The following is a 27,468-nucleotide window of genomic DNA, read 5'->3' as shown; positions in this document are numbered from 1 at the left end:
ATTTTGTCTCATAAATAAATAAAGAGGAGAAAAGTGAAATAAGCCAGTCACTGAAGTGGAGACACTGTAGGATTCGACTTATAGGCGGTCCCCAGAGTAACAGATTCACAGAAAGCAGATTCACAGAGTAGAACCTGGAGTAGAATTCTGGTTTGACCGTGATTAGGGAATGGGGCTGTGGGCTGGCTCTTACACTCGAGCATGTGTTGAGACTTGCCTGGTTTGAAATTCCCCTAGCGCCAGAATAAAATGGGGGGTGCCAGGGGCTGGGGAGGTGGAATGGGGAGTGAGTGTTTCACGGGGACATAGTTACATTTGGGAAGATGAGAAAGGTGCAGATGGCTGGGCGCAGTGGCTCACGGCTGTAATCTCAGCAGTTTGGAGCAGACCACTTGAGGCCAGGAGTTCAAGATCAGCCTGGCCAATATGGTGAAACACCGTCTCTACTAAAAATGCGAAATAATTAGCAGGGCATGGTGATGTGTGTCTGTAATCCCAGCTACTGGGGAGACTGAGGCAGGAGAATAGCTCGAACCTGGAAGGCAGAGGTTGCAGTGAGCCAAGATCGCACCACTGCACTCTAGTCTGGGCGAGAGAGTAAGACCCTGTCTCAAAACAAACAAACAAACAAAAAGAGAAAGCTGGAGATGGACGGGGGCTGATGGTTGCACAACAACGTGAATGTGCTTAATGCTGCTGAACTGTGCACTTAAAAATGGTTAAGAGGGCCGGGCACGGTGGCTCATGCCTGTAATTCCAGCACTTTGGGAGGCTGAGGCAGGTGGATCACTTGAGGTCAGGAGTTCGAGACCAGCCTGACCAACATGGTGAAACCCCATCTCTACTAAAAATACAAAAATTGGCTGCGCATGGTGGCTCACGCCTCTAATCCCAGCACTTTGAGAGGCCGAGGTGGGTGGATCACTAAGTCAGGAGTTTGAGACCAGCCTGGCCAACGTGGTGAAACTCTGTCTCTACTAAAAATAAAAAAATTAGCTGGGCTTGGTGGCGGGCGCCTGTAATCCCAGATACTCGGGAGGCTGAGGCAGGAGGATCGCTTGAACCCGGGAGGTGGAGGTTGCAGTGAGCCGAGATCACGCCACTGCCGCCTGGGTGACAGAGCAAGACTCCGTCTCAAAAAAAAAAAAAAAAATTAACCAGGTGTGGTGGCACACGCCTGTAGTCCCAGCTACCTGGAAGGCCAAGGCAGGAGGATTGCTTGAACCCAGAAGGTTGAGAGTGTACTGAGCTGTGATCGTGCCACTGCCCTCCAGCCTGGGCAACAGAGCAAGACCCTGTCTAAAAAATAATAATACTAATACAAAAAGAAAACCAAAAAAAAAGAAAGAAAGGGAGGAAGGAGGAAGGAAAGAAAGGAGAAAAGAAAGGGGGCAGGAAGGGAGGAAAGAAGGACAGACAGATGGAAAGAGAAAGAAAAGAAAAGATTGTTTAAAACCCCTCCAAACCATCTGGCTAACCTTGGCTCCCAGCTTCTCTGCGTCAGCAATGACGAACTCTGGCCCTCCGGCTCAATGTCAAGGGCGCCACAGCCTCATGCATCTGTCTTGCCAGCCGACCTAACTCTGTTCCCCAGAACCCATAGGAATCCAGGGAGAAAAAGCCGGTGAGAAACCCCTGCAGGGGCCCCAAGACCTGTGTCTGTGTCTGCTCTTCTCCATCTGCATCTTAGTTCACAAGGCGACCCCATCGCCCTGCCTGGAAATGGGGCTCTGTCCTCGGTTGAATTGGTTAGAACTTGTGGTCTTAGGTCAAGGAGGAGACATCATCCCTGTCTCAACGTGCGCTGGACAGGGCTAGGAGCCTGCCACACGAGCACTCTCCTTTTCTTTCCTTTTTAAATTAAAAAAACCTTTTTTTTTTTTTTGAGACAGTTTTGCTGTGTCCCCCAGGCTAGAGTGCAGTGGCGTGATCTCAGCTCACTGCAAGCTCCGCCTCCCAGGTTCATGCCATTCTCCTGCCTCAGCCTCCCGAGTAGCTGGGACTACAGGTGCCCACCACCATGCCTGGCTAAATTTTTGTATTTTTAGTAGAGCCAGGGTTTCACCGTGTTAGCCAGGATGCTCTCAATCACCTGACCTCGTGATCCACCCGCCTCGGCCTCCCAAAATGCTGGGATTACAGGCGTGAGCCACCGCACCTGGCAAAAAAATCTGTTTTTCATGTGTGTTTGGAGACAGGGTCTCACTCTCTCACCCAGGCTGGAGTGCAGTGGTGCAATCATGGCTCGCTGCAGCCTGGACCTCCCTGGGCTCAGGTGATCCTCCCAACTCAGCCTCCCCAGTAGCTGGGATTACAGAAGTGTGCCATGACACCTGGCTAATTTTGTACTTTTAGTAGAGATGGGGTTTCACCATGGTGGTCAGGCTGGTCTCGAACTCCTGACCTCGTGATCAGCCACCTCAGCCTCCCAAAGTGTTGGGATTGCAAGCGTGATCCCCCCTGCCTGGCCCATCTTAACCACTTTTTTTTTTTTTTTAGACGGAGTCTCACTCTGTCGCCCAGGCTGGAGTGCAGTGGCATGATCTCAGCTCACTGCAAGCTCTGCCTCCCGTGTTCACGCCATTCTCCTGCCTCCGCCTCCCAAGTAGCTGGGACTACAGGTGCCTGCCACCACGCCTGGCTAATTTTTTGTATTTTTTAGTAGAGATGGGGTTTCACTGTGTTAGCCAGGATGGTCTCGATCTCCTGATCTCATGATCCACCTGCCTCGGCCTCCCAAAGTGCTGGGATTACAGGTGTGAGCCACCGCGCCCGGCCCATCCTAACCACTTGTAACTGCACAGTTCAGAGGCATTAAGCGCATTCACACAGCTGTGCAACCACCACTACCACCATCCATCTCCAGAACATTCTCAACTTCCCAAACTGAAACTCTGGCCACACCCCCTCCCAGCCCGTGGCACACACCATTCTACAATTCTAGGGACCTCTTATGAATGAGATCAGGCAGTATTTGTCCTTTCGTGTCTGGCTTATTTCACTGAGCATAACATCTGTGTTGGAGCCTGTGTCAGAACTTCCTTCCTTCCTTCTTTTTTTTTTTTTTTTTTTTAAGACAAGAGTCTCGCTCTGTCACCCAGGCTGGAGTGCAGTGACGCAATCTTGGCTCTCTGCAGCCTCTGCCTCCCGGGTTCCAGCGATTCTCCTGCCTCAGTCTCCCGTGTAACCTGGCTTACAGGCGTGTGCCACCACACTCGGCTAATTTTTTTGTATTTTTAGTAGAGACGGGATTTCACCATGTTGGCCAGGCTGGTCTTGAACTCCTGACCTCAGGTGAACCCCCGCCCCCGCCCCGCCTCAGCCTCCCAAAGTGCTGGGATTACAGGCATAAGCCACTATGCTCAGCGAGAATTTCCTTCCTTTTAAAAGCCAAATAATGTTCCATTGAATGGATACACCATCTTTTGTTTACCTGTTCTTCCATCCACGGACTCTTGGGTTGATTCAACCTTTTGGCTGTGATGAATAACGCTGCTATGAACATGGACATGCAAATAATCTCTTTGAGCTCCTGCTTTTTTTTTTTTTTTTTCTGAGACGGAGTTTCTTTCTGTTGCCCAGGCTGGAGTTCAGTCGCGTGATTTCCACTCACTGCAACCTCCGCCTCCCGGGGTTCAAGCGATTCTCCTGCCTCAGCCTCAGTAGCTGGGACTACAGGTGTGTGCCACAACTCCCAGCTAATTTTTGTATTTTTAGTAGAGACAGGGTTTCACCATGTTGGCCAGGCTGGACTTGAACTACTCCTGGCCTCAAGTGATCTGCCTGCCTCGGCCTCCCCAAATGCTGCCATTATAGGCGTGAGGTACTGCGCCTGACCATCCTGCTTTCAATTATTTTGGTGATATACCCAAAAGGGGAACTGCTTGGGTGCTATGGTAATTCCACTTATTTGCTGGAGGGGGAACCACCATACAGTTTTTAGTTTTTTGTTTTTGAAATGGAGTCCCACTCTGTCACCCAGGCTGGAGTGCAGTGGCGCGGTCTCGGCTCACTGCAAGCTCTGCCTTCCGGGTTCACGTCATTCTCCTGCCTCAGCCTCCTGAGTAGCTGGGACTACAGGCGCCCGCCACACGCCCGACTAATTTTTTGTATTTTTAGTAGAGATGGGGTTTCACCGTGTTAGGATGCTCTCAATCTCCTGACCTCGTGATCCGCCCGCCTCGGCCTCCCCAAGTGCTGGAATTACAGGCGTGAGCCACCGCGCCCGGCCTATTTTTGTATTTTTAGTAGAGATGGGGTTTCGCCTGTTGGCCAGGCTGGTCTCAAACTCCTGACCTCAAGTGATCCGCCCTCTGTGGCCACCCAAAGTGTTGGGATTACAGGTGTGAGCCACCACTCACCACCCCCGGGCAATCCTACTGATTTAAGTGGGTTGGTGTAACTGATTGCAATTCTGACATACAGGCTTCAAGGAAAAAGTGCCACCTGCCCTTACGGGGCCTTCTGAGAGAGTATTTTACCTTAACTTTGATTTTGTGGACAGCCGTTTAGAATCACAATGAGCAGAAACCCTACCTCTGTCTTTTACTGTGTGACCTTGGGCAAGTTATTTTTCTTTTCTTTTTTTTTTTTTTTTTGAGATGGAGTCTCGCTCTGTTGCCAGGTTGGAGTGCAGTGGCTCTCGATCTCGGCTCACCACAACTTCCACCTCCCAGGTTCAAGGGATTCTCCTGCCTCATCCTCCTGAATAGCTGGGACTACAGGTGCTCACCACCATGCCCTGGTAATTTTTGTATTTTTAGTAGAGACGGGGTTTCACTGTTGGCCAGGCTATTCTCGAACTCCCGACCTCATGATCTGCCCGCCTTGGCCTCTCAATGTGCTGGGATTCCAGATGTGAGCCACCGCACCTGGCTTTCCTTTTTCTTTTTTAAAGGTTAAAGTAGGTTTCTTGTGGTCTGTTCAATAAAAGAACATAGTTTATGATCCATTTCAGTGATGCTGGTGTTTTTTTGTTCGTTTGTTTTGTTTTGTTTTTGAGACGGATTTAGCTCTTGTTGCCCAGGCTGGATGGCGCAATCTCATCTCACTGCAACCTCCGCCTCCCAGATTCAAGCGATTCTCCTGCCTCAGCCTCCTAAGTAGCTGAGACTACAGGTGCCTGCCACCACACCTGGCTAATTTTTGTATTTTTAGTAGAGACAGGGTTTCACTGTGTTAGCCAGGATGGTCTCGATCTCCTGACCTCAGGTGATCCACCTGCCTTGGCCTCCCAAAGTGTTGGAATTACAGGCGTGAGCCACTGAGCCTGGCCAAAATTTCAGTCTTTTTAATGGCAGTGTAGTACTACATTGTGTATATACACCACATTTTCTTTATTCATTCAAACATTGATGGGCACTTAGGTTGATTCCATATTTTGGCTATTGTGAACAGTATGCTAATAAATAGGACAGCATCTTTTTGTTTGTTTGTTTGTTTTTTGTTTTTTTTCCTGAAACAGAGTCTTGTTCTGTCGCCCAGGCTGGAGTGCAGTGGTGCAATCTTGGCTCACTGCAACCTCTGCCTCTTGGGTTCAAGCAATTCTTCTGCCTCAGCCTCCCGAATAGCTGGGATTACAGGTGTGTGCCACCATGACCACCTAAGTTGTGAATTTCTTTTGTAAAGGTAAGGTCTCATTTTATTGCTCAGGCTGGTCTCAAACTCCTGGGCTCAGGTAATCCTTCTTGCTCAGCCTCCCAATGTGCTGGGATTACAGGTTTGAGCCACCACACCCGGCTTTTTTTTCCCCCTTTCTTCTTCTTCTTCTTTTTTTTTTTTTTTTCTGAGATGGAGTCTTGCTCTGTCCCCAGGCTGGAGTGCAGAGGCGCAATCTTGGCTCACTGCAACCTCTGCCTCCCAGGTTCAAGCAATTCTCCTGCCTCAGCCTCCCAAGTAAGTGGGATTACAGTAGCCTGCCACCATGCCTGGCTAATTTTTGTATTTTTAGTAGAGATGGAGTTTCACCATGTTGGCCAGGATGGTCTTGATCTCTTGACCTCGTGATCCGCCCGCCCTGGCCTCCCAAAGTGCTGGGGTTACAGGCTTGAACCACTGCGCCCTTCTTTTAAAAATAAAGACAGGAGGCTGGGCGCAGTGGCTCACGCCTGTAATCACAGCACTTTGGGAGGCTGAGACGGGCGGATCATGAGATCAGGAGATCGAGACCATCCTGGCTAACACGGTGAAACCCCGTCTCTACAAAATCACAAAAAAATTAGCCAGGCATGGTGGTGGGCGCCTGTAATCCCAGCTACTCAGGAGGCTGAGGCAGGAGAATGGCGTGAACCCGGCAGGTGGAGCTTGCAGTGAGTCGAGATTGCACCACTGAACTCCAGCCCGGGTGACAGAGTGAGACTCCGTCTCAAGAAAATAAATAAATAAATAAAGACAGGACTCTCACTATGTTCCCCAAGGGGGTCTCAAACTCCTGACCTGAAGCGATCCTCCCGCCATGGCCTCTGAAACTGATTACAGGTGTGAGCCACTGTGCCCAGCCTGAACAGTTTTTCTGATGCACTCGTGTTTCTTCTTTGCAGTTCTTTTTTGGGGCCTCTAAAGAAATGAGAGGCCGGGCGCAGTGGCTCATGCCTGTAATCCCAGCACTTTGGGAAGCCGAGGTGGGTGGCACGAGGTCAGGAGTTTGAGACCAGCCTGGCCAACATGGCAAAGCCCTGCCTCTACTAAAAATACAAAAATTAGCTGGGCGTGGTGGCGGGTGCCTATAATCCCAACTACTTGGGAGGCTGAGGCAGGAGAATCACTTGATCCTGGGGGGAAAAGTTGCAGTGAGCTGAGATTGCGTCACTTCATTCCAGCCTGGGCAAAAGAGCAAAACTCTGTCTCAAAATATATATATATATATATACAAAAATAAAAAATAAAAATAAAAAATAAAATGGCCAGGTGACCTCACCATCTTGGGGAATCTCTTAACGCCACCCTTCCCTCCCCCACTGCCAAGGGTAACAGCAGCAGTTCAGGCTGTTTTGTGTTTGGGGTGGGTCCTGACACAGCTTTCTCTAGATGTGATGTACAAGTGACATGGTCCAGAACACATATGCAGGATCCAGTGTGTGTCCATCTTGCTGGACATTTGCTTCACTCTGCAGCCTGCTGTTCTATCCTCAACAATGTTCTCAAGATCCTTCCATGTTTAATTAGATCCCTGTCAGTTAAAAAATTATTTTATGATGTTCCAGTACTGTTGCTGCCTAACAGCTTAGTGGCTTAAAACAATGTGTTTATTAGCTCTTGTGGTTTCTATGGGTCAGGAATGTGGGAAGGGCTCAGCTCGGCGGTACGGGCTCAGGGTCTCTGATGCAGCTGGTGACAGCTGAGGGCTGGGGCAGCCATTACTTTCTCTTCCCGTGGTCTTGGTGGCCTTATAGCATGGGCTTGGTTGGGCCTCCTCACAAAATGGCAGGCTCCAGGAAGTCAGGCTGTTACATGGCAGCTGGTGATTCAAGAGTGAGTGAGCAAGCAAGGTGGAAGCTGTGCTTTCTGTGACCTACTCTTAGTAGTTACATGATGTCACTTCCATTGAACTCTGTTGGTTACCAGTGAGTCCCAAGTACACTCAAACTCCAGGGAAGGAAAAGGAGACTCCATGACTTGATGGAAGCAAGACTCTAGGAGAGGCCGGGCATGGTGGCTCACGCCTGTAATCCCAGCACTTTGGGAGGATGGGGCAGGCGGATCACCTGAGGTCAGGAGTTTGACACCAGCCTGGCCAACATGGCAAAACCACGTCTCTACTGAAAATCCAAAAATTATCTGGGCGTGGGTGCGCGCCTGTCGTCCCAGCTACTCGGGAGGCTATGGTGCCACTGTACTCCAGCTGCGCAACAGGGCGAGACTCTGTCTCAAAACAAAACAAAAAGAATCTAGGAGAGCCAGCCTAGATGGCTGGATGGGAAAGCGCGTGACCCCCTGCCACATATGATGTCCGATATTATTCTTCCCACCCCCTCCTAGTCCAGGCCATGTCAGGTCCCATCATGCCCTGACCAGCCAACATTTCAGCTTTAAGGTCCTGCTCACTCCTGTCTTGTGGCAGCCTCTCCTGACTCCTGGGGACACACTGACCTGCCCGCCATTGCTTAGTCCACCACCTGGTTCCAGGCGCCATTTCAACTTTCAGGTCTCAGGGTCCTTGCTCCAGACCCCAGAGCAGGTGGCAGCCCCTGAGGAGTCTCATGTCCCCCAAACCCGAGCTCAGATCTGTGTAGCCTTAGGCCACTGGCTCAACCTCCCCGAGCTCCACTTGTGTCATCTGGCAAACAGGAATGAAGTCCCCCAGCCCTTGGGGTTGTTGGGAGAAGGACACTGGCCAGCGGGACTGAGAGACAGAGGAAAGGCCTGCGAGAGGGGCAGGTGTGGAGAGCAAAGGTCAGGAAGGGCAGCAGCCAGCCAGCAGCTGTCACCAGGTCACACGGGTGAAGGCCCCTGGCTTGGGGCCACTGCCATATGGGGACCAAGCTGGTTCCAGGCCCTCAGGCCAAAGCCGATGTCTGAGACCTGAGTCAGACAGGCCTGCAGCCCGGATCACTCATCTGCACCACAGCTAACATGTCCCCGTGTCCCCATGACATGGGTTTTGCACAGGTGGACGCTCAAAGTTATTTCTGTAGGCTCCCCTCATTTTTTTTCTTAAAAAATTTTCCTTAAAAAAAATTTTTTTTTTGAGACAGGGTGCGGTGGTGGGATCACAGCTCACTGCAGCCTCGAACTCCTGGGCTCAAGTGATCCTCCTGCCTCAGCCTCCCAAGTAGCTACGACTACAGATGTGTACCACTGTGCCTGGCTAATTTAATTTTTTAATTTTTGTTGAGATGGGGGGGTCTCTATGTCGTCTAGGATGGTCTCAAACTCCTGGCCTCAAGCAATCTTCACGATCTTCCTGCCTTAGCCTCCCAAAGTGCTGGGATTATGGATATGGGCCAACACGCCCAGACTAAGGCACTTATTTTTAAATTGGCCTCATCCTGAAAACCATGAAATCATAGGTTTGGTGAGTTGGTTTTCCATAAACGTTAAAATAAATTCTGGCTGGGAGTGGTGGCTCACATCTGTAATCCCAGCACTGTGGGAGGCCAACGTGGACAGATTGCTTGAGCCCAGGGGTTTGAGACCAGCCTGGGCAACATGGCAAAATCCTGTCTCTACTAAAAATACAAAAAAATTAGCCGGATATGATGGTGTACACCTGTAATCCCAGCTACTCAAAAGGCTGAGGTGGCAGAATTGCTTGAGCCCAGGAGGCGGAGATTGCAGTGAGCAGAGATCATGTCACTATACTCCAGCCTGGGTGACAGAGCAAGACCCTGTCTCAAAAATAAATAAATAAAAAATAAATAAATTATAATCTATTAAAATAAAGCCAAAGCTATTGCAACAAATGAAATGTGGATTTTCCCAAATGGTGGAGTGAGGATCTTGGCAAATCCTCTCCCTAAAAGCAACAATAAAGCTAAACAGAATTGTCCAAAGCAACCATCCCAGGACTGTGAAGATCTGGTCAAAGGCGTTCAGCCAGTGAGGAAATGTTTATTCCAGAAAAAGTACTGAGTGGCAGAGAAGAGCAGCGGGAGGTGATTTTTGCCTGGGGCTGCTCCTGGCCTGGGCCCCCAGCTCCAGCCAGGCCATGAAAATCAGCAGCCTCACTGCTGGAGGGCCTCACTGTTGGAAGCTGCAGGGATCTCGGGAGGAGAGGGCCAAGGTCATCAGCTGGCCTAAGGATGAAACAGATTGGTAAACTAGCCAGAAATGGAAAAGGAGACAGAGACTGCCCCAGCTGGCCCCAGGTATCCCTAGGGGTTTGGGAGGCCACACACAAGCGCGAGACAGCACATATGCCCTGGAGAGAGCCTGATGCACGTCTCCCTGCCCAACAGAGCTGAAGTGCGTGCCCTGATAGGAACCACAGGCAGAAAGCAAAGGTAGGGCCAGCCTGCAGACTGCCCGGGCAGAGGTGCTGACTCAGCATTTGGGCCCGGGCAGAGCCGCTGACTCAGCATATTTGGGCACAAGTTCTGACCAACCACCAACTGACGTCTCAGCTTGGCTGACCCAGGGGTGACTCCTTCTAAATAAAAATGAGAATTGGGCCAGGCGCGGTGGCTCACGCCTGTAATCCCAGCATTTTGGGAGGCAGAGGCGGGCAGATCACTTGAGCCCAGGTGTTCAAGACCACCGTGGGCAACATGGAGAAACCCTGTCACTACAAAAAAAAAAAAAAAAAATTAGCTGGGTGTGGTGGCACAAGCCTGTAGTTCTGGCTACTCGGGAGGCTGAGGTGGGAGGATGGCTTGAGCCCGGGAGGCTGTAGTGAGCTGCACCACTGCAGTCCAGCATCAGTGACAGCGCAAGACCTTGTCTCCGAGTGGAAACATGAAAGAAAGAAAAGAAAAACAACAATTAAGAACAAAACAAGGCCAGGCGCGGTGGCTCACGCCTGTAATCCCAGCACTTTGGGAGGACAAGGTGGGCAGATCACCTGAGGTCAGGAGTTCGAGACCAGCCTGGCCAACATGGTAAAACCCCATCTTTACTAAAAATACAAAAATTAGCCGGGCGCCTGTAATCCCAGCTACTCCAGAGGCTGAGGCAGGGGAATCGCTTGAACCCGGGAGGCGGAGGCTGCAGTCAGCCAAGATCGCACCACTGCACTCCAGCCTGGGTGACAGTGAGAGACTCCATCTCAAAAACATAACAAAATTAAAAACAAATAAATAAAAATACAATGTCTACTTTCTGACAACAAAATCTTGCCAGACATGTGAAGAAACAGGAAAGTGTGACCTACGCTGAGGACAAAAAGGAGTCAACAGAACCTTTCTGTGGAGGAATGGATCCGGATGTTGGACCTAAAGCCTTCAAAGCAGCTACTAAAAATAGGTTCAAGCTGGGCTGGGTGGTGCACGTCTGTGGTCCCAGACACACTGGAGGCTGAAGAGGGAGGATCATCTGAGCTCTGGAAGTTGAGCTATGATCCCACCACTGCACTCCAGCCTGGGCAACAGAGCAATACCATGTCTCAATTAAAAAAAAAAATAGAGCGGCTGAGGCAGGAGGATCACTTGAGCTCAGGAGTTCAGACCACCAGCCTGGGCAACAAAGCGAAACATTATCTCTACAATAATAATAATAATAATAATAATTAGCCAAGTGTGCTGGTGTGCACCTGTGGTCCCAGCTACTCAGGGGGCTGAGGCAGGAGGATCACTTGAGCCCAGGAGGTCAAGGCTGTTGTGAACTGTGATGACACTACTGCACTCTAGCTTGGGTGACAGAGCAAGACCTTGTCTCAATTAAAAACAAACAAAAAAAAGGTTCAAAGAGCTAGAAGAAACCACATCTCAAGAATTAAAGCCAAGTATGATGACAGTGACCCACTAATAATGGCTCTTAATGAACAGACAAAAATGATAAGAATTCAAATTGGTTAGGCACAGTGGCTCACGTCTGTAATCTCAGCACTTTGAAAGGCTGAGGCGGGTGGACTGCTTGAACCCAGGAGCTTGACACCAGCCTGGGCAACATTACAAAACCCTGTCTCCGCCAAAAACAAAAACAAAAACAAAAATTACCTGGGCATGGTGGCGCACCCCTGTAATCCCAGCTACTCAGGAGGCTGAGGCAGCAGAATCACTGGAACCCGGGAGGCTGAGGTTGCAGTGAGCCGAGATCATGCCACTGCACTCCAGCCTGGGTGACAGAGACTTCGTCTCAAAAACAAAACAAAACAAAACAAAAAAACAAAAACTCAAATTATGTTCTGGATTTGAAAGGGAGCAGGCGGCTCCGTCCCTTCCCTCACTGACCACCTGGGCTCCCATTATGCCCTGAGCTTCCTGCATCATGGCCCTGAGAGCTCTATGTGGCATCTGCCCATTTCTGTGATGGTCTCCCCAACCCAGGCTTGGCCACGGGCAGGGAACGGATGGAGCTGCCTGCTCCCTGCACTGTAGGTCTCAGCTGAACAAATGCTGGAGACCTGCAGTGGCAAAGGCCACATGTGTGACCAGACAAGTCCTCTTCCCCTGCCGGGGCCTCAGTATCCTCCTCTGTGAAACGGGCCCCATGGGTTCTGGTGCCAGGAGAAGGACAGGAACCTGGACATGAGGTGGCCCCCGCCACTCCTGCGGGCAGAAACGGTGGGAGCCAGGCACAAGTCCACCTGCAGGCAAGGCTGTGCATTTTGTTGTTGGTTTAATTTATTACTGTTTGACATCCAGTGACACTGACATACCCTCGCCGGGCCCCCGGCGAGTCTGACCTGTCCAATAAAATACAGTACGAGGAGTGGACGGTGACGCACATGCATCCACACTTAACTACAGTGACTCCAAACTGCGGCGCAACAGTACTGCCAGCAACGGAAAAGAAAAACAGGTATCGTGTGTTCCCCAATTCGGAATTCTCTCTCTCTCTCTTTAAGACAGTTAATGCTGTTACAGATGCTACTGATGCCAGGACAGGGCCAGTCACAAACAGTCCTACAGCTTCTCTGCTGTATAAATATGGAAGATTCTTTTGTTTATACAGTTTTACTCCAAGTCTGAAACTACGTCTGCTGCTACCCGTTACTGCTAAGGCCTATGCCGTCTCGGCTCTGGAACGAGGGGCTCGGGGTCGAGACTGGAATGTCGGGGCTCAGTCTTCTTCGCTGCCACTTCCTGAGCGGTCCTGGAGAGGGGACAGGAGGAGAGAGTGTGCGTTGGCCACCCCTGCCAGGGCACCTTGCCAGGGACCTGCCAAGCTCTAAATAAACTTGCTCAAGAAAACACTGATGCGGGCCGGGCACGGTGGCTCACGCCTGTAATCCCAGCACTTTGGGAGGCCGAGGCGGGCGGATCACGAGGTCAGGAGATCGAGACCATCCTAGCTAACACGGTGAAACCCCGTCTCTACTAAAAAATACAAAAAGTTAGCCGGGCGTGGTGGCGGGCGCCTGTAGTCCCAGCTACTTGGGAGGCTGAGGCAGGAGAATGGCAGGATCCCGGGGGGCAGAGCTTGCAGTGAGCCGAGATGGCACCATGGCCATGCCCAAACTCCATGTTTCTCTACAGGACGAGTCCCTGTGACCACACTCGGCCCTCTCAGGACCTTCGAGGCTCCATGTGCATCCCTGCTCTGTCCCATGTCACCTGCATGGCCCTTGGCCCCTGAACTACAGCTTCCAAACCATCTTGGTTCTTCCTGACTGTGAAAGATCTTTGCTCTTTCATATATATATATATATATATTTTTTTTTTTTTTTAAAGACAGGGTCTTGCTCTGTTGCCCAGGCTGGAGTGCAGTGGTGCTATCACGGCTCACTGCAGCCTCGACCTCCCAGGCTCAAGTGAGCCTCCTGCCTCAGTTTCCCAAAGTGCTGGGATTACAGTTGTGAGCCACTGGACCTGGCCTCATAAAACCTTTTTAAACAGCCTGGCATGGGCCATAAAGCACCCTGCTCTGGATTAGGCAAGAGAGACAGCATCACAGCCCAGACCCTCCTGCCTGACACAGGGGCCTCCCCTCCCCATGAGGACTTCATGAATGTCCTCAAAGGTCACGTGCGTCTTTCGTCAGACTAATTCCCAGGCACTGAAATTTGCTGCTTCTGTGATGACAAAATGGCATTCGCTGGGCTTCAGCGGGAGCCAGGCCCTTCGGTGGGGGCAGCCCCCTAATCCATGCAGCCTCCTTGCTTTGCATAAGAGGAAACTGAAGCTTGAGAAGCAAAGTGACCTGCCAGGTCCCACAGCCAGGAAGGGGCAGAGACAGAGGCGAGATTATTTAAAGCCAGCAAGTGGATCTTCTCCGGCGCCCCACTGCCCCCCAAAAACTATCCACTGTGGGCTTGGCGTTTCTGCCCATTCTCTATGCCACTGAGGAGACGGGGCACTGTCTGGTGGGTCCCCAATCCTAGCACCTCCTACCCAACCCTAATCAAGCCCTGGCCTGCCCGGCCTCAGCCCAGGAGCCCTGGTGCCCTGGGACCGCCTGCTGCCTGTCCTGAGACCTCACGTGTCCCCCAGTCCCCAGACACCCACGGGTACTGAGAGCTGGTTCTGGGGTCACACAGGCTTGGCTTTGAGTGGCAGCCCTGCCACATACTGGCTGTGTGACCCGGGGTCAGCCATGGCAGGTCAAGCCTCAGCTTTCCCACCTGCAGCGTGGGGGAGTGGGAGCACCGCCCCACAGGGCTGTCCCATCAGGGCCCTGGGATGCCTCCTGCCACATGCCAGCCCTGCCTGCTCGGGGGCCCGGCCTCACCTCCTCTTGTTCCTCCTCACTGTCGTCATCACTCACGACCGGCTTGGCTCGGGACCCTCGGCTCGGCCGCCGCCGGCCGCCCTTCAGCCGGTCCTGTGCCTTCTCCTTCCGGCCAAGCTTGATCTTCACTTTGACGGACCGAGCTGGAGGGGACCGGGAGGGAAAGACAGCCTTGAGCTCTGGGAATGCAGCACCCCCACAGCAAGGGGCGTCTGGGAGCCGGGAGGGCTGTGAAAAGCTGGGGCCTTGGGGGCTCTCGGGCCAGCGTGAACCCCGGCGTCCTGAACCCCCCCGGGACTCACATTCGGATTCGGAGCCTTCCTCCTCGCCCTCTTCCTCCTCCTCACTCTCCTCGCCTTCACTGTCATCCTCCTTCTCGATTTTCTGCCGCACGCTGGTGAAGACCGACTGCAAGACGATGGAGTCTTCATAGATCTGGGCAGAGACACCAGGGGCTTGAGTGGATGGGCCCGACTGGAGGGCTGCCTGCCCGGCCCTGGCCCCAGCCTCAGCCCCAGCCCTGTGTTGCCCCTGGACAGCTGATCAGTGGCCAATGCGAGCCTCAGTGGGTCGGGGCTTCAGCCCACCCAGGGTGGAAGGCCCTCTCCATAATCTTCCTCCATAGGGGCCCGAGCATCAGACTTCTGAAATGCTCCAGGGTGAAAGGTCAGGCACACTGGTTTGGGAATAGCTGCAGGTGCCTCCCTCCTTCTGCACAATCTCTGAGGTCTGCAATAACATTGGAAATACATGCCCCTTGTTGGAGCCAGCGTCTTTCCCAAACTCATCAAAGGCAAGTCTTTTTTCTGAGAGGAATCAATCCCAAACACACTTAAGAAAGTTTGCCAAGCTGAGGCTGTGTATGTGTCAATTCTATCACAGGAAAGAACAAACCCACAGGATTCCTTTGAAGAGAGTGTGCCCCAGGGAATTTAAAATAAAATTCCAACAGACAGAGGACTCTGAGTCTATTTCTTCTGTTGTGCCTGTCTTTATTTTCTTCGGTAAATACATACTGCTTTTGTAATTGCTAAAATATCCCAAGTTGGAAATTTTTAATTTTTTTTTTTTTTTAAAGACAGGGTATTGTTATGTTGCCCAGGCTGGTCTTGAACTCCTGGCCCCAAGGGATCCTCCCGCCTTGGCCTCCCAAAGTGCTGGGATTACAGGCACGAACCACCACAGCTAGCGGGACTTGTTTTTAACCCATCAATTCAGAAGGGAAGGAGGGGCGGGTTGGTTCAAAGCCCAGCTGTGGGAGTGGCCCATCCCCAACCCCCAGCGGTGCCCTCACCAGGGAGCCCTCCAGGTTGAAGGTCTGTGCGTTCTGGCACAGGAGCATGACGTCCTTCTCTAGGTCGTTGAGGCTGCGGTACTTGTGGTTGCGAATGCGCTCCTGCAGTGGACGGGAGGAGCAGGTCTTACCTCAGGACCCCGCCTCGCCTGCCCGCAGGCCTGGCTGTGTGCTGGGGACCCCACGGGCTAGGATTCCTCGTGCCTATGAGGATGTGGCCGAAGCGCCAGCCTCGGTAACCTGGCTCACTAGGCATGGGAACTGCATGACTGAGGCCCAGCACTAAGTGAGTGGGACCTTGAAGGAACACCCAACACCGACTGCCCACTGACATCCCTCAGGACACCCCCAACCCTTACAAGGAACCCCAAAAGCCCACGACCAGGTCCCTAACCAGGTAGCCCAAGGCACCACCCAGGTGGTTTCCGGTCATTCTGCCCACACACCACAGCTCTCAGATGGGGGTGCCCCTGGGTCAGACTCCCCTCCGGGCACATGCGGGGCGCAGGCACAACGTCAGGGTTACCTTTATCTTCTTGAAGTCCACGGGCTTGCGGATGAGCTCGTAGTACTCGGGCAGCTCCTTTCGTGAGGGCAGCTGGATGAAGACCTCGCTGAGCTGACGTCCACTGCTGCTGCAAGGCAGAACCGGCAGCTACCACCCCCCAGCCCGCCCACCCGGGAGCCCCCACCCCACCTCAGCAGGTTCCCACATTGTTTGAGGATGAGAAATTCCAACTCAGCTCAGGAGCTATTTCTTGCACACGTGCTTTTTTTTTTTTGAGACGGAGTTTCGCTCTTGCTGCCCAGGCTGGAGTGCAATGGTGCGATCTCGGCTCACTGCAACCTCCACCTCCCAGGTTGAGGAGATTCTCCTGCCTCAGCCTTTGGAGTCACTGGGATTTTTTACAGTCGTGCACCATCATGCCAGGCTAATTTTGTATTTTTAGTAGAGACAGGGTTTCTCCATGTTGGTCAGACTGGTCTCAAACTCCCGACCTCAGGTGATCAGCCCGCCTCAGCATCCCAAAGTGCTGGGATTACAGGTGTGAGCCACCATGCCTGGCCTGCACATGTGCTTTCTTGTAGCTTCTGGAACATTTCCCAGAGACAACCACACAAACAGGCCTGTGATACATTTTTTTGTTTTGTTTTTTGTTTTTTTTTGAGACAGAGTCTTGTTCTGTCGCCAGACTGGAGTGCAATGGAATGATCTCGGCTCACTGCAACCTCTGCCTCCTGGGCTCAAGCAATTCTCCTGCCTCAGCCTCCCGAGTAGCTGGGATTACAGATGCCAGCCACCACACCCGGCTAATTTTTGTATTTTTAGTAGAGACAGGGTTTCACCATGTTGGCCAGGATGGTCTCTATCTCTTGACCTCATGATCTGCCTGCCTTGGCCTCCCGAAGTGCTGGGATTAGAGGCAGAAGCCACTGCACCCGGCCTGGGATGCATCTGGATCTCTGCTCTGTCCTCACTGGGGACTGATCTAACCCCCTGCACACCACAGGAAGCGCCCTCGTGCACTTGGCACAGCAGTGGTGATGAGATGCTGCCAGGCCTCGTGCACAGCGCTCCCAGCTCTTACCCATACCTGAGCCTGGCTCAGGAGGACAGGGTGGGTGGGGACAGAAGCTCTGAGAGCTGACCTTGCTCTGACAGAACCCAGCCCGCAGGCTGGGAAAATAAGAACACATGGCAAACGCGCTCTCCTCTCTGCTTTGGCCCGGAGGAAGGGCCTAGCCAGGGAACGGCCCCAAGCAGGGAGCCACCAGGCGGACAAAGCCTAAAAGCGGCCAACGGGGCCTGATGGGAAGGAGGAGCTGAGCTTGGGTCCTGTTAACTCCAGCTGCCTCATCAGCACCGCTTCTTTCCTTATGTTCTTTTCCAGAAAATTCCAGAGGGCAGGGCAGCCCGCCCATGCCACTGGCTGGCCCCACCGTCTGTCTGGGTGTCCTGAGCGCGCCTTGTCTTGTTTCTGTTTACCATGCTGGAAAATGGCAGTGACAACATGGTGGCTTCCCTGTTTCTGTTGCTGGGGTCCTGATGTCACCAAGGGGCAGACGGGCCAGGCCTTTCTCCAGGAAGCTGCTCGTGGGCAGGATCCCGGGAGGCCTCCTGCTTGTTTGGTGTTTGTGTGCATCACGAAGCCCCTGACTCAGCCTCTAACACGAGAGCCTCCTGAGATGCAGACGTTACACACGGGAGCCAGAATCCTGTCCCTGCACCTCCCCTGGCCTTGACAACCGCCATCATCCCATGCTTGCTGGGCCAGCCACACTTTACACACACTAAACTCTGAAGCAGGCACCAGTGCCAGGCCAGCCGTGCTGAGGAGGAAATTGAGGTGGGAGTGAATTTCCTGGCCTGGACACAGCCCACCTTGAGCCTCTGCCTTCCAGGAGTGTCCTTCCCCCACGTGTGCTCATGAAGTACATCTCCCCATCTCCTGCCAGGAGGGGTTTTTGGTCCCGGGTGTGGGACCAGCCGGTCCAACATGGGAGCACATACCCTTCTCAGACTGCATTCCCATCGTGGGCCCTCCCTGGAGGCACAGGCTTCCTTTTTCCTATGAGCGGGCTGGTGGCCGGCTCTGCCACAGGCAACTGTTGGTAAACCCAGTCCACAGGCTCAGAAAATAAGAACACACAGTAGATGCGCTTGCTGCTCAGTGACCCTGGAGAAAGACACGACTCCCCTCTGAGTCGGGAAATGTGTGTCCCATCTGCAGCTCGGGCCTGTACCTCTTCCCTCTCCTAAGCCGGCACATCCTGTTCTCCACTCTATGGAATTTTATAAGCAAAGAGCTCTCCTCTCTCTTCATGATGGCAGCATCCACCCTATACCTGTTACAATAAGGCACAGCAAGAGTTGCGCTTTACACTGTGAAGGAGGACGTGCAGCACAGGCAGGGGCAACAGAAGAACCCCAATGCGATAGTCTCTTCTATGAAAAGCAGCGCGCTTTGCCATTTTCCATTCTATTACATTTTTAAAGATATAGTGGCTCGTGCCTGTAATCCCAGCACTTTGGGAGGCCAAAGTGGGAGGATTGCTTGAGCCCAGGAGTTTGAGACCAGCCTGGGCAACATGGCAAAACCCCATTTCTATTTGATTGGGGGAAAAAAAAGCCAGTTTTGTGATCCATTCAATGCCCTTAGTGGCCAGCAAACAGTGCAGACTCTTGGCTTGAAACGCCCTGCCCTGTGGCCATAGGGGGCTTGCTGCACACTGTGGCCCTTGCCCTGGAGGGCGGCTCCCTATGCAGGGAGCCCAGGAAGTGAGACCCCAGGGCTGTGACAGCAGAAGGCTTTATAATAAGCACCCCACCACCCCAACACCCACCTCCATCAGGCTAATGAGAAACAGCTACAGGCAGCAAAAAAAAACAAGGTGCGGCTGGGCGCAGTGGCTCACGCCTGTAATCCCAGAACTTTGGGAGGCTGAGGTGGGTGGATCACGAAGTCCGGAGTTCAAGACCAGCCTGGCCAAGACAGTGATACCCCATCTCTACTAAAAATACAAAAATTAGCCAGGCATGGTGGCAGGCACCTGCAATCCCAGCTACTTGGGAGGCTGAGGCAGGAGAATCACCTGAACCTGGGTGGCAGAGGTTGCAGTGAGCCGAGATCGCACCACTGCATTCTAGCCTGGGCGACAGAGTGAGACTCTGTCTCAAAAAACAAACAAAAACAAAACACAAAACCAAGGTACAAGAGCACCCCTTTCCAGACCTCTAGGAGAATTACGTTCTGGATGAATCAAGACCACCCAGTTGCCGGTCTGAGGATTCCGCTCTGGTGCAGAGTTCCCCGGAGGTCCTGTCCTCAGGCTTCGCTGCAGCAGGCAGGGTGCTGAGAGCCTCCCTCACCTCTATGTTAAAGAGGGACATGCTGCAGCCTCCCCTCACTTGGAATGAAACCCGGAGTCCTCTGGATAGGCGCCACCACCTTTGATGTCAGTGCCCCTAGCTCCGCTCCCATGCTTGTGTCAAGGCCTACAAAGGGGAGTCCACCCCCATGGGAATGTGGGCTCTGACCTCATCTCAGGGCAAACATCACCTCCTCTGACCCCCACACACACCCAGCCCACACCTCTTAATAGCTGACTTAACACCAATGCATACATCATGCAGTGGTGTGATCTCGGCTCACTGCAACCTCTGCCTCCCGGGTTCAAGCGATTCTCCTGCCTCAGCCTCCAAGTAGCTGGCATTACAGGTGCACCACCACACCTAGCTAATTTTTGTATTGTTAGTAGAGACGGGTTTCACCATGTTGGTCAGGCTGGTCTTGAACTCCTGACCTCCTGATCCACCCACCTTGGCCTCCCAAAAGTGCTGGGATCACAGGCTGAGCCACCGCACCTGGCCCAATGCACAGATCTTAAGCATGAGGCTAAAGATGCGCTCCTGTCAGTCCTTCCCCCAGGGATGATCCTGGGCCGAGGTTGGCTGCTTCTTCAAGTTGATGATGCAGAAACACACAGGGGAGCCCCCAAACCTGGCCTGGCCTCCTGCCTCCTTGCTGTCCCTGTTGCCGAGTGCAGCAGCAGGTCCCGAGGTGGGCACACACCAGCCATGCCCAGTTCCCGCTGCTGGGCATCTGGGCTGTGCGCTCAGGGTTGGACACCAGGAAGCAAGTGTCTGTGGACACTCAGGAACAAGTGTTTAGTTTGCAGTTCTCCTAGCAATTTATCTGGGAGAAGATACTCTAGGTCACAGGGTGGGGAAATGCTCTACTTGGGAGATACTGAGCCAGCGTGAGTGGTGCTTGTCCTTGCAGCCATTCTACAATGTGGCCCTAAACACGTTTCCTTGTTGTGCAGAGAAGCCAAGCACTGTTTCACAGGCTCTTCCAAGCAGCGCTTGTTCCCATCTTTGGCCCATTTCCTTCCCTGGGGAGTCCTTTGCTGGATGCACTACTGCAAACACCTGCTGCAGTCTAGGAATTGTCTGTTTCTTTTCTCTCTTTTTACAGACACGATCTTGTTCTGTTGCCCAGGCTGGAGTGCAGTGGTGCCATCCTAGCTCACTGCAGCCTCCAACTCCTGGGCTCATGAGATCCTACTGCTTCAGCCTCCCAAGTAGCTAGGACTACAGGCACACGCCACAACACCTGGCTAATTTAAAAAATATTTTGTAGAGATGGGGTCTCACTAGGTTGCCCAGGCTGGTCTCAAACTCCTGGGCTCAAGGGATCCTCCCACATCAGCCTCCCAAAGCACTGGAATTACAGGTGTGAGTCACTGCGCTCAGCTCAGTGTAAATATTTGAGGCTTGCTGGGCCTGCCTCTGTTGCAACTGCTCAGTTCTGCCCCTGTTCCATGAAGGGAACCACAGACAACGCAGAAATCGGTGGGCTTTGGCTGCATTCCAACAAAACTTCATTTATCGACACTGAGATTTGAATTTCTTTCTTTCTTTTTTTTTTTTTTGGAGACGGAGTCTCACTCTGTCACCCAGGCTGGAGTGCAGTGGCGCAATCTTGGCTCACTGCAACCTCCACCTCCCGAGTAGCTGGGATTACAGGCACCCACCACCATGCCCGGCTAACTTATGTATTTTGAGTAGAAACAGGGTTTCGCCACGTTGGCCAGGCTGGTCTGGAACTCTTAAGTTCCATCAATCCGCCAGCCTTGGCCTCCCAAAGTGCTGGGATTATAGGCGTGAGCCTAGGTTCCGTTTTTTGTAACTCCTGACCTCAGGTGATCTGCCCACCTCGGCCTCCCAAAGTGCTGGGATTACAGGCGTGAGCCACCGCGCCCGGCCTCCAAGTTCAGTTTTTAAGAAACCCTGATCTCACTCCCCACCAAGAACCCAAGTTTGGAAACCACTTAGTTTGATGCCCTATATCTGGAGGCAAGAACCTGAGCATGGCAAGAGGCAGACGCCAGATGAGAACCCAGGTGTGGCTCCTGTCTCACGTGCCTGTGCTGGTTGCCCCAACACTGCAAGGCGGGGACTGGCCTTTTACACGACGAAATGAGAGCACTGTGACAAAAGGTGTTATACATGGCACCACCCAGAGCATTTCCCAGTGCCAGGGGAAGATGAAAAGGAAAGGCCAGCCCCAGCTCCCCTACGCCGCAGGCAGGTGCAGTCGGTCCTGAGTGCGGGGAGGCCCATGGCCACTGTCTGCAGGGCTGGGGGAGGGCAGCTTGAGGGGCGTTCGCTCTTTTCTGAATTCATCACTACTGGTGTCCCTGTTGTCACTACAGGAGGTCCTGGAATCCTGAGTGGCTCTGAGTCAGAAAATGCCTCAAGTCCTTTCTGAAGAGGCAGAAATCACAGGATCCCGACATTGGGAAGTGAGCAGGCAGGGGCGCCCTCTGGGCTACCAGGAGGAAAGGGTGGGTGTTTGTAGGGGCCGTTGGCTCAGAGAATGTGCTGCTCAGTATGGCCAGGTGGAGGAAGGACGGTGCGGACCCTCCTTCACACCCCCTGGAGCCCCACATGCCAGCCTCTCTTCCTGCTGCTTTTTGAGACAGGGTCTCACTGTGTCACCCAGGCTTGAGTGCAGCGGTGCCCCCAACTCCTGGGCTCACGTGATTTTCCCGCGTTGGCCTCCCAAGTAGCTGGGACTACAGGTGGATATCACACCTGGTTCACCTTTCTATTGTTTGATCTAGCTATTTCCTGACTTTATTTTAAATCTGCCTATTGTTGATGTTTCACAGTCACTCAATCTTGTCTCCTGACCTTATTTCTTTTTTACTTCCTTTTTTTTAAGCTGCTTTGAATCTTCTACTTCATCCCTCCTGTCTATGATCATCTATTTTTATTTATTTATTTTCGAGACGGAGTCTCGCTCTGTTGCCCAGGCTGGAGTGCAGTGGCACAATCTCGGCTCACTGCAACCTCTGCCTCCCGGGTTCAAGCGATTCTCCTGCCTCAGCCTCCCTCGTAACTGGGATTATAGGCAAGTCTCACTACGCTCCGCTAATTTTTGTACTTTTAGTAGAGATGGGTTTCACCATCTTGGTCAGGTCAGGCTGGTCTTGAACTCCTGACCTCGTGATCCACCCGCCTCAGCCTCCCAAAGTGCTGGGATTACAGGCCTGAGTCACAGCACCCGGCCTCATCTGCTATTTTAATAAACATTTCCGGCCGGACATGGTGGCTCACGCCTGTAATCCCAGCACTTTGGGAGGCCGAGGCGGGCGGATCATGAGGTCAAGAGATCGAGACCATCCTAGCCAACGTGGTTAAACCCCATCTCTACTAAAAATACAAAAATTAGCTGGGCGTGATGGTGCATGCCTGTAGTCCCAGCTACTCGGGAGGCTGAAACAGGAGAATTGCTTGAACCCAGGAGGCAGAATTTGCAGTGAGCTGAGATCAGGCTACTGCACTCCAGCCTGGCAACAGAGTGAGACTCTGTCTCAAAAAAAAAAAAAAAAAGGAAATATGTCCCCACTGTGTTCCCTCGGACGACTGCGGCACAGGCTCACTGAAAGGAAGGGCCTCCTCAAGGCAGGGGGCTGCTCCGAGTTCCAAGGGAGGCCAGGGCAGGAGGGAAAGGCACCAGCGGCTCCCCCAGGCCTCCTGCTGCCAACTCCACACACCTGCACCTCTGTCTCTAATTGTCCTGTCCTAAGCTTTCCTTAAACACGCCATTCTAGTTTTCAGACTCATTCTTCTAAACCAGTTGCCTTGTTTATTTGTGTTATGTAAAGGTCTCTATCACTGAGGGGGAGACCTGGGGGTAGGGCCTGACTCACAAACAGAGGAGGGGGAGCTTCTTCCAGCAAATCCTGGGGGCAGGCGCAGAACCCCAGCGCGGCTCCACAGGGAACCTGACCGCAGGCTGCGTGGGCAACTCCATCCATGACTTTTGGGCCCCCTGAGCCCTCTGCCATGGTTATGTTGGACCCAGTGCCCTGCACCCAGCCTATGCCCATAAGTGGGCATGCCTGGGGCTCATCTGCTCGGTGCCCTCATCCAGCCAGTGCCTGCACAGCACCAGGGTCCAGGCTATGTGCCAAGCAGACCATAGACCTGGAACCACAGGCCAAGGGCCAGACAGCCCTGAGGAGCCCCCCTGTCCCCAAGGAATGGCTCCCACTCCTGCCCACCCTCCACCTGCACCCTTCCCTCAGGGGCCCTGCCCTGGGGGCTTGAAGGAGTGTGACAAACACTTTCAAGCCTTGGGATGACCTCTCCTGCAGAATGTTTCAGGCAGGTCTGAAACATTCAGACAATCTGTTTCATTGTTTTTCTTGCACAAGGTACAACCACTCAACTCTGAAGAGCCAGGAGGGACAGTGCTTGTGGAAAGGCAGGGAAACAGTGCAGACAGGCCTTCAGCAGTAGCAGCCAGCCCCTGCCAGACCCAGGCCAAAGCTGTCACCACGAATTGGCAAGGCAGCAGCTCAGGCCCTGGGCTAGGGACCATCGTCCCCTCCCACAGTGCACACAGTGCTGGCGTCTGGGCTGTGTGCCTGGCCACGTTATTTCAGTCAGGCCCCTGTGCTGCAGACGTGGAGACTGAGGCACAGAGACAGGTGTGGAGTGCAGATCTTCACTGCATTCAGGTCCCTCCTACAGTAACCACAGGGCTGCTGCCTCCAGGCAGTGAGGAGTGGGAATGGAACCCAGAGGGCCCGCCTGGTTGGGCCAGAGCTCTTGTGAGGCTTAGCTGCGGCAGCCTGGACCCGTCACCGTCTTTCCGAGCTGCCCGAGCATAGTCTGCAGCCATTGTGCCCCTCTAGCCCTGAAGCTGTGCACGTGTCTCCTGACCTCAGCACAAGCATCAAGTTCAAGTTCAACACCACCGTCTACCACAGTCTTTTTTTTTTTTTTTTTTTTTGAGACGTAGTCTCACTGTCACCCAGGCTGGAGTGCAGTGGTGCAATCTTGGCTCACCGAAACCTCCTCCTGGGTTCAAGCGATTCTCCTGCCTCAGCCTCCCAAGTAGCTGGGATTACAGGCGAGTGCCACCATGCCTGGCTAATTTTTGTATTTTAATAGAGACGGGGTTTTTGCCACGTTGGCCAAGCTGTTCTCAAACTTCTGAGCTCAAGTGATCAGCCCGGCTTGGCCTCCCAAAGTGCTGGGATTACAGATGTGAGCACCTGCACCTGGCCCGCATGGTCTTTATTGTAGCAGCATCTCTGCCCTATCACTATCGCAGGCAGGCTGGTGGCTGGCGGGGTGGTCTTTAGCAGGCTGCTGGCTGAGCCCACATGGACCAGCAGATGCCCTTCTCTGAGCCCTTACCAAGCACACCAAGCGTGTGCCCCCTGACACACATGTGGCCTTGACACTTGGACACAGTGCCCCAAATGCCTCAGCCACCAGCTGCTGACTGCTATAAAGAACCCAGGGAGGGAGGCAGAGGTTGCAGTGAGCCAAGACTGTGCCACTGCACTCCAGCCTGGGCTACAGAGCAAGACTCTGTCTCAAAAAAAAAAAAAAAAAAAAAAAAGCAGAACCCAGGGAAGAAGGTATCAACTGGCAGTGTACAGCCCCACAAGCCCGAACCTGACCCGAAGCCACAGAGAACGTTTCTGCATGTTCTGATTTTAAAGTAAAACCTCCTACATGTAACTTAATTTCTTAATTCTGGTTTCGATTTCTGGCAGGTTCCTCAATGTGGTTTGAGATTTCAAACCACCAAGGAGAAACGCCCTTGGCTAAGGGCAGGTGTGTGGCCCAGGGCCCCTGTGAGGCCCCTGGTGCTGGCGCAGCCCCACTCAAGCCCCTAGCCTCCCTCCAGCCTCTGCATGCACTGTGTCCTCTCTGCCTGGGACACTTGTCCCTCTTCTCCCAGTGGACACTGCTCACACTTCCTGTTCTGCTCACGTGGCCCTTCCCACTGGAGCCACCACAAGCCCCTGGACAGCTGAAGCCAGCACTGCCGGCATGGTACCACAGAACACTCCAGCCTGTTCCTACTGTGGCCCCTGAGCAGGAGGGGCATGTCACTGCACTCTGTGTACACAACATAAAGGACCGTGGCTGTGACAGCTGGCAGTGCCACACTCCAGGGCCTTGGGAGGAGTGGCCTCATGGCTGTGAATCTGAGTGCAGAAGAACAGAGTATAAGATTCCCAGGCAAGACAACCGTACACGTATGATGAGGTCAACACAGAGGTCACGTCAAACACAATTCTGCCGGAATAAAACACGAACTAGGGGGCTGCAAGTATCTCCAATGATCAAAAGCAATATTTGAAAAGATTCCACCTGATAGGAAGGGCGTCCCTGCCTCTCCAAAAGGGTCTGGCGCCAACACAGCAGCGGGTGCCCAGCTAAACCACTTCTGTCCTCAGGTGTTGCCACCTAGACGGACCATGTGGCTCCCACCTGCAGTCATGGGCACACTCTCCAGCTCGGCGAGGCAGGCTCCTGACACCGAATCCAGAGGACAATGTCCCGTGTTCACTCTTTGAATTGTTAGAACTCAGGTCTACACAGATGCCAGTCTCTTTTCAGGCTTCACATTTAACTCAATTGCAGAGCTGAACTACTTAGAGGGTTCTGGAAAGCAAACTAAAAAACAAAAATTCTGGCCAGGCATGATGGTGGTGTGCACCTGTAATCCCAGCTACTTGGGAGGCTGAGGCAGGAGAATCACTTCAACCTGGAAGGTGGAGGTTGCAGGGAGCCAAGATTGTGCCACGGCACTCCAGCCTGGGTGACAGAGTGAGACTCTGCCTCAAAAAATAAAAAAAAATAAAAATCCAATTAAACAAAAAGAAGTTTTTTTTCTTTTCTTGGAAAGGAGCAATTGAAAGTTGGAGACAAAAAAGTGAGCTGTTAGCTGTGTCTGACTTTATTCCATTCAAGCTCTTCTCAGCCTGGTGCAGCTGTGTGGGGCCAAGGAAGGGCCGAGTGACATGAGCACCACCTGCCATGCAGTCGGTGGCGAGGAAGCTTCCAGGGATCTGACAGATGTGTCATACAGAATGTAACTTCTAGACAATGATGGGCAAATAATAATAATAATAAAAAAGAATGTAACTTCGCCCCAAATGAGGTCTGGCTTTTGCCTGGGGCTCCTGGGAGGTGATCTCTGAGTCCTTAGAATGTCACACCTAATGGCTGTCTTTGTTTACGTGGGGTCTGGGACCAGTCCTAGGTTGAGGATTTGGGCTATGTAGTTTCTGCTCACCTGCAGAGGGGCTGGAGATGGAGGTCGGCCACGTGGGTAGCCAGCTGTGTCTTTGTGACCAAGTCCCAGTAAAAATGCTGGACACAGGGTGGGTACGGTGGCTCATGCCTGTAATCCCAACACTTCGGGAGGCTGAGGCGGGCGGATCACTTAAGGTCGGGAGTTCGAGACCAGCCTGGCCAACATGGTGAAACCCCATCTCTACTAAAAATACAAAAATTAGCCAGGCGTGGTGGCGCAAGCCTGTAATCCCAGTTGCTCAGGAGGCTGAGGCAGAAGAATCACTTCAACCCAGGAGGCAGAGGTTACAGTGAGCCAAGATAGTGCCACTGCACTCCAGCCTGAGTGACAGAGTGAGACTGCATCTCCAAAAAAAAAAAAAACAACCTCTGGACACGGAGGCTTCTCTGGTTGGCAATGCTCTGTGTCAACGTCACCAGGAACATCAGCGCTGTCTTCAACTCCACAGGGAGGAGACAAAGGAAAGCCTTGTGTCTGGAACCGTCCAGATCACCTCAAGTGATCCGCCCACCTTGGCCCCCAAGAGGCCCCATACATCTCTTGCCTTGGTTGATTTTAATCTGTAGCCTTGCACTATAATAAATCATAACTGCAAGCGTAACAGCCGCTAGGGCTCTCGGGGTCCTAGAGAATGACGGCACTTGAGGGCTTTTCCCACCCTGTGGACCCTGAGTTTGTCTTCCCTCACAGCTTCAAATTTAGTTAAGAATATCAGAAATATCCATTAAGTACACCAATTTTGTACCCAAACATCATGTTTGAAATTATTGC

At 52.7% G+C, this 27,468-nt stretch overlaps 1 protein-coding gene across 26 annotated transcripts in view; it reads right to left on the bottom strand.

The window, feature by feature from the left end:
* Nucleotides 1-12,196: 12,196 nt before the first annotated feature.
* Nucleotides 12,197-27,468, bottom strand: part of SMARCA4 (SWI/SNF related, matrix associated, actin dependent regulator of chromatin, subfamily a, member 4) — a 101,377-nt gene continuing 86,105 nt past the window's right edge. For 20 of the 26 annotated variants that reach the window (XM_016935029.4, XM_016935038.4, XM_016935042.4 and 17 more), the window contains 5 exons: nucleotides 16,086-16,194; nucleotides 15,560-15,661; nucleotides 14,568-14,700; nucleotides 14,266-14,408; nucleotides 12,197-12,690 (listed from right to left, as the gene is read on the bottom strand). In XM_016935029.4, coding sequence (XP_016790518.1) covers nucleotides 12,658-12,690; nucleotides 14,266-14,408; nucleotides 14,568-14,700; nucleotides 15,560-15,661; nucleotides 16,086-16,194 — 520 coding nt within the window. In that variant the 3' untranslated portion in view covers nucleotides 12,197-12,657. The remainder of the gene's footprint in view (nucleotides 12,691-14,265; nucleotides 14,409-14,567; nucleotides 14,701-15,559; nucleotides 15,662-16,085; nucleotides 16,195-27,468) is intronic. The other 6 variants (XM_016935043.4, XM_063801192.1, XM_063801195.1 and 3 more) reach the window with 1 other exon arrangement.

Source organism: Pan troglodytes, chromosome 20, assembly GCF_028858775.2.
Source record: "Pan troglodytes isolate AG18354 chromosome 20, NHGRI_mPanTro3-v2.0_pri, whole genome shotgun sequence".
NCBI classification, from domain to species: Eukaryota; Metazoa; Chordata; class Mammalia; order Primates; family Hominidae; genus Pan; species Pan troglodytes.
This window is presented reverse-complemented; position numbering and strand designations above follow the sequence as displayed.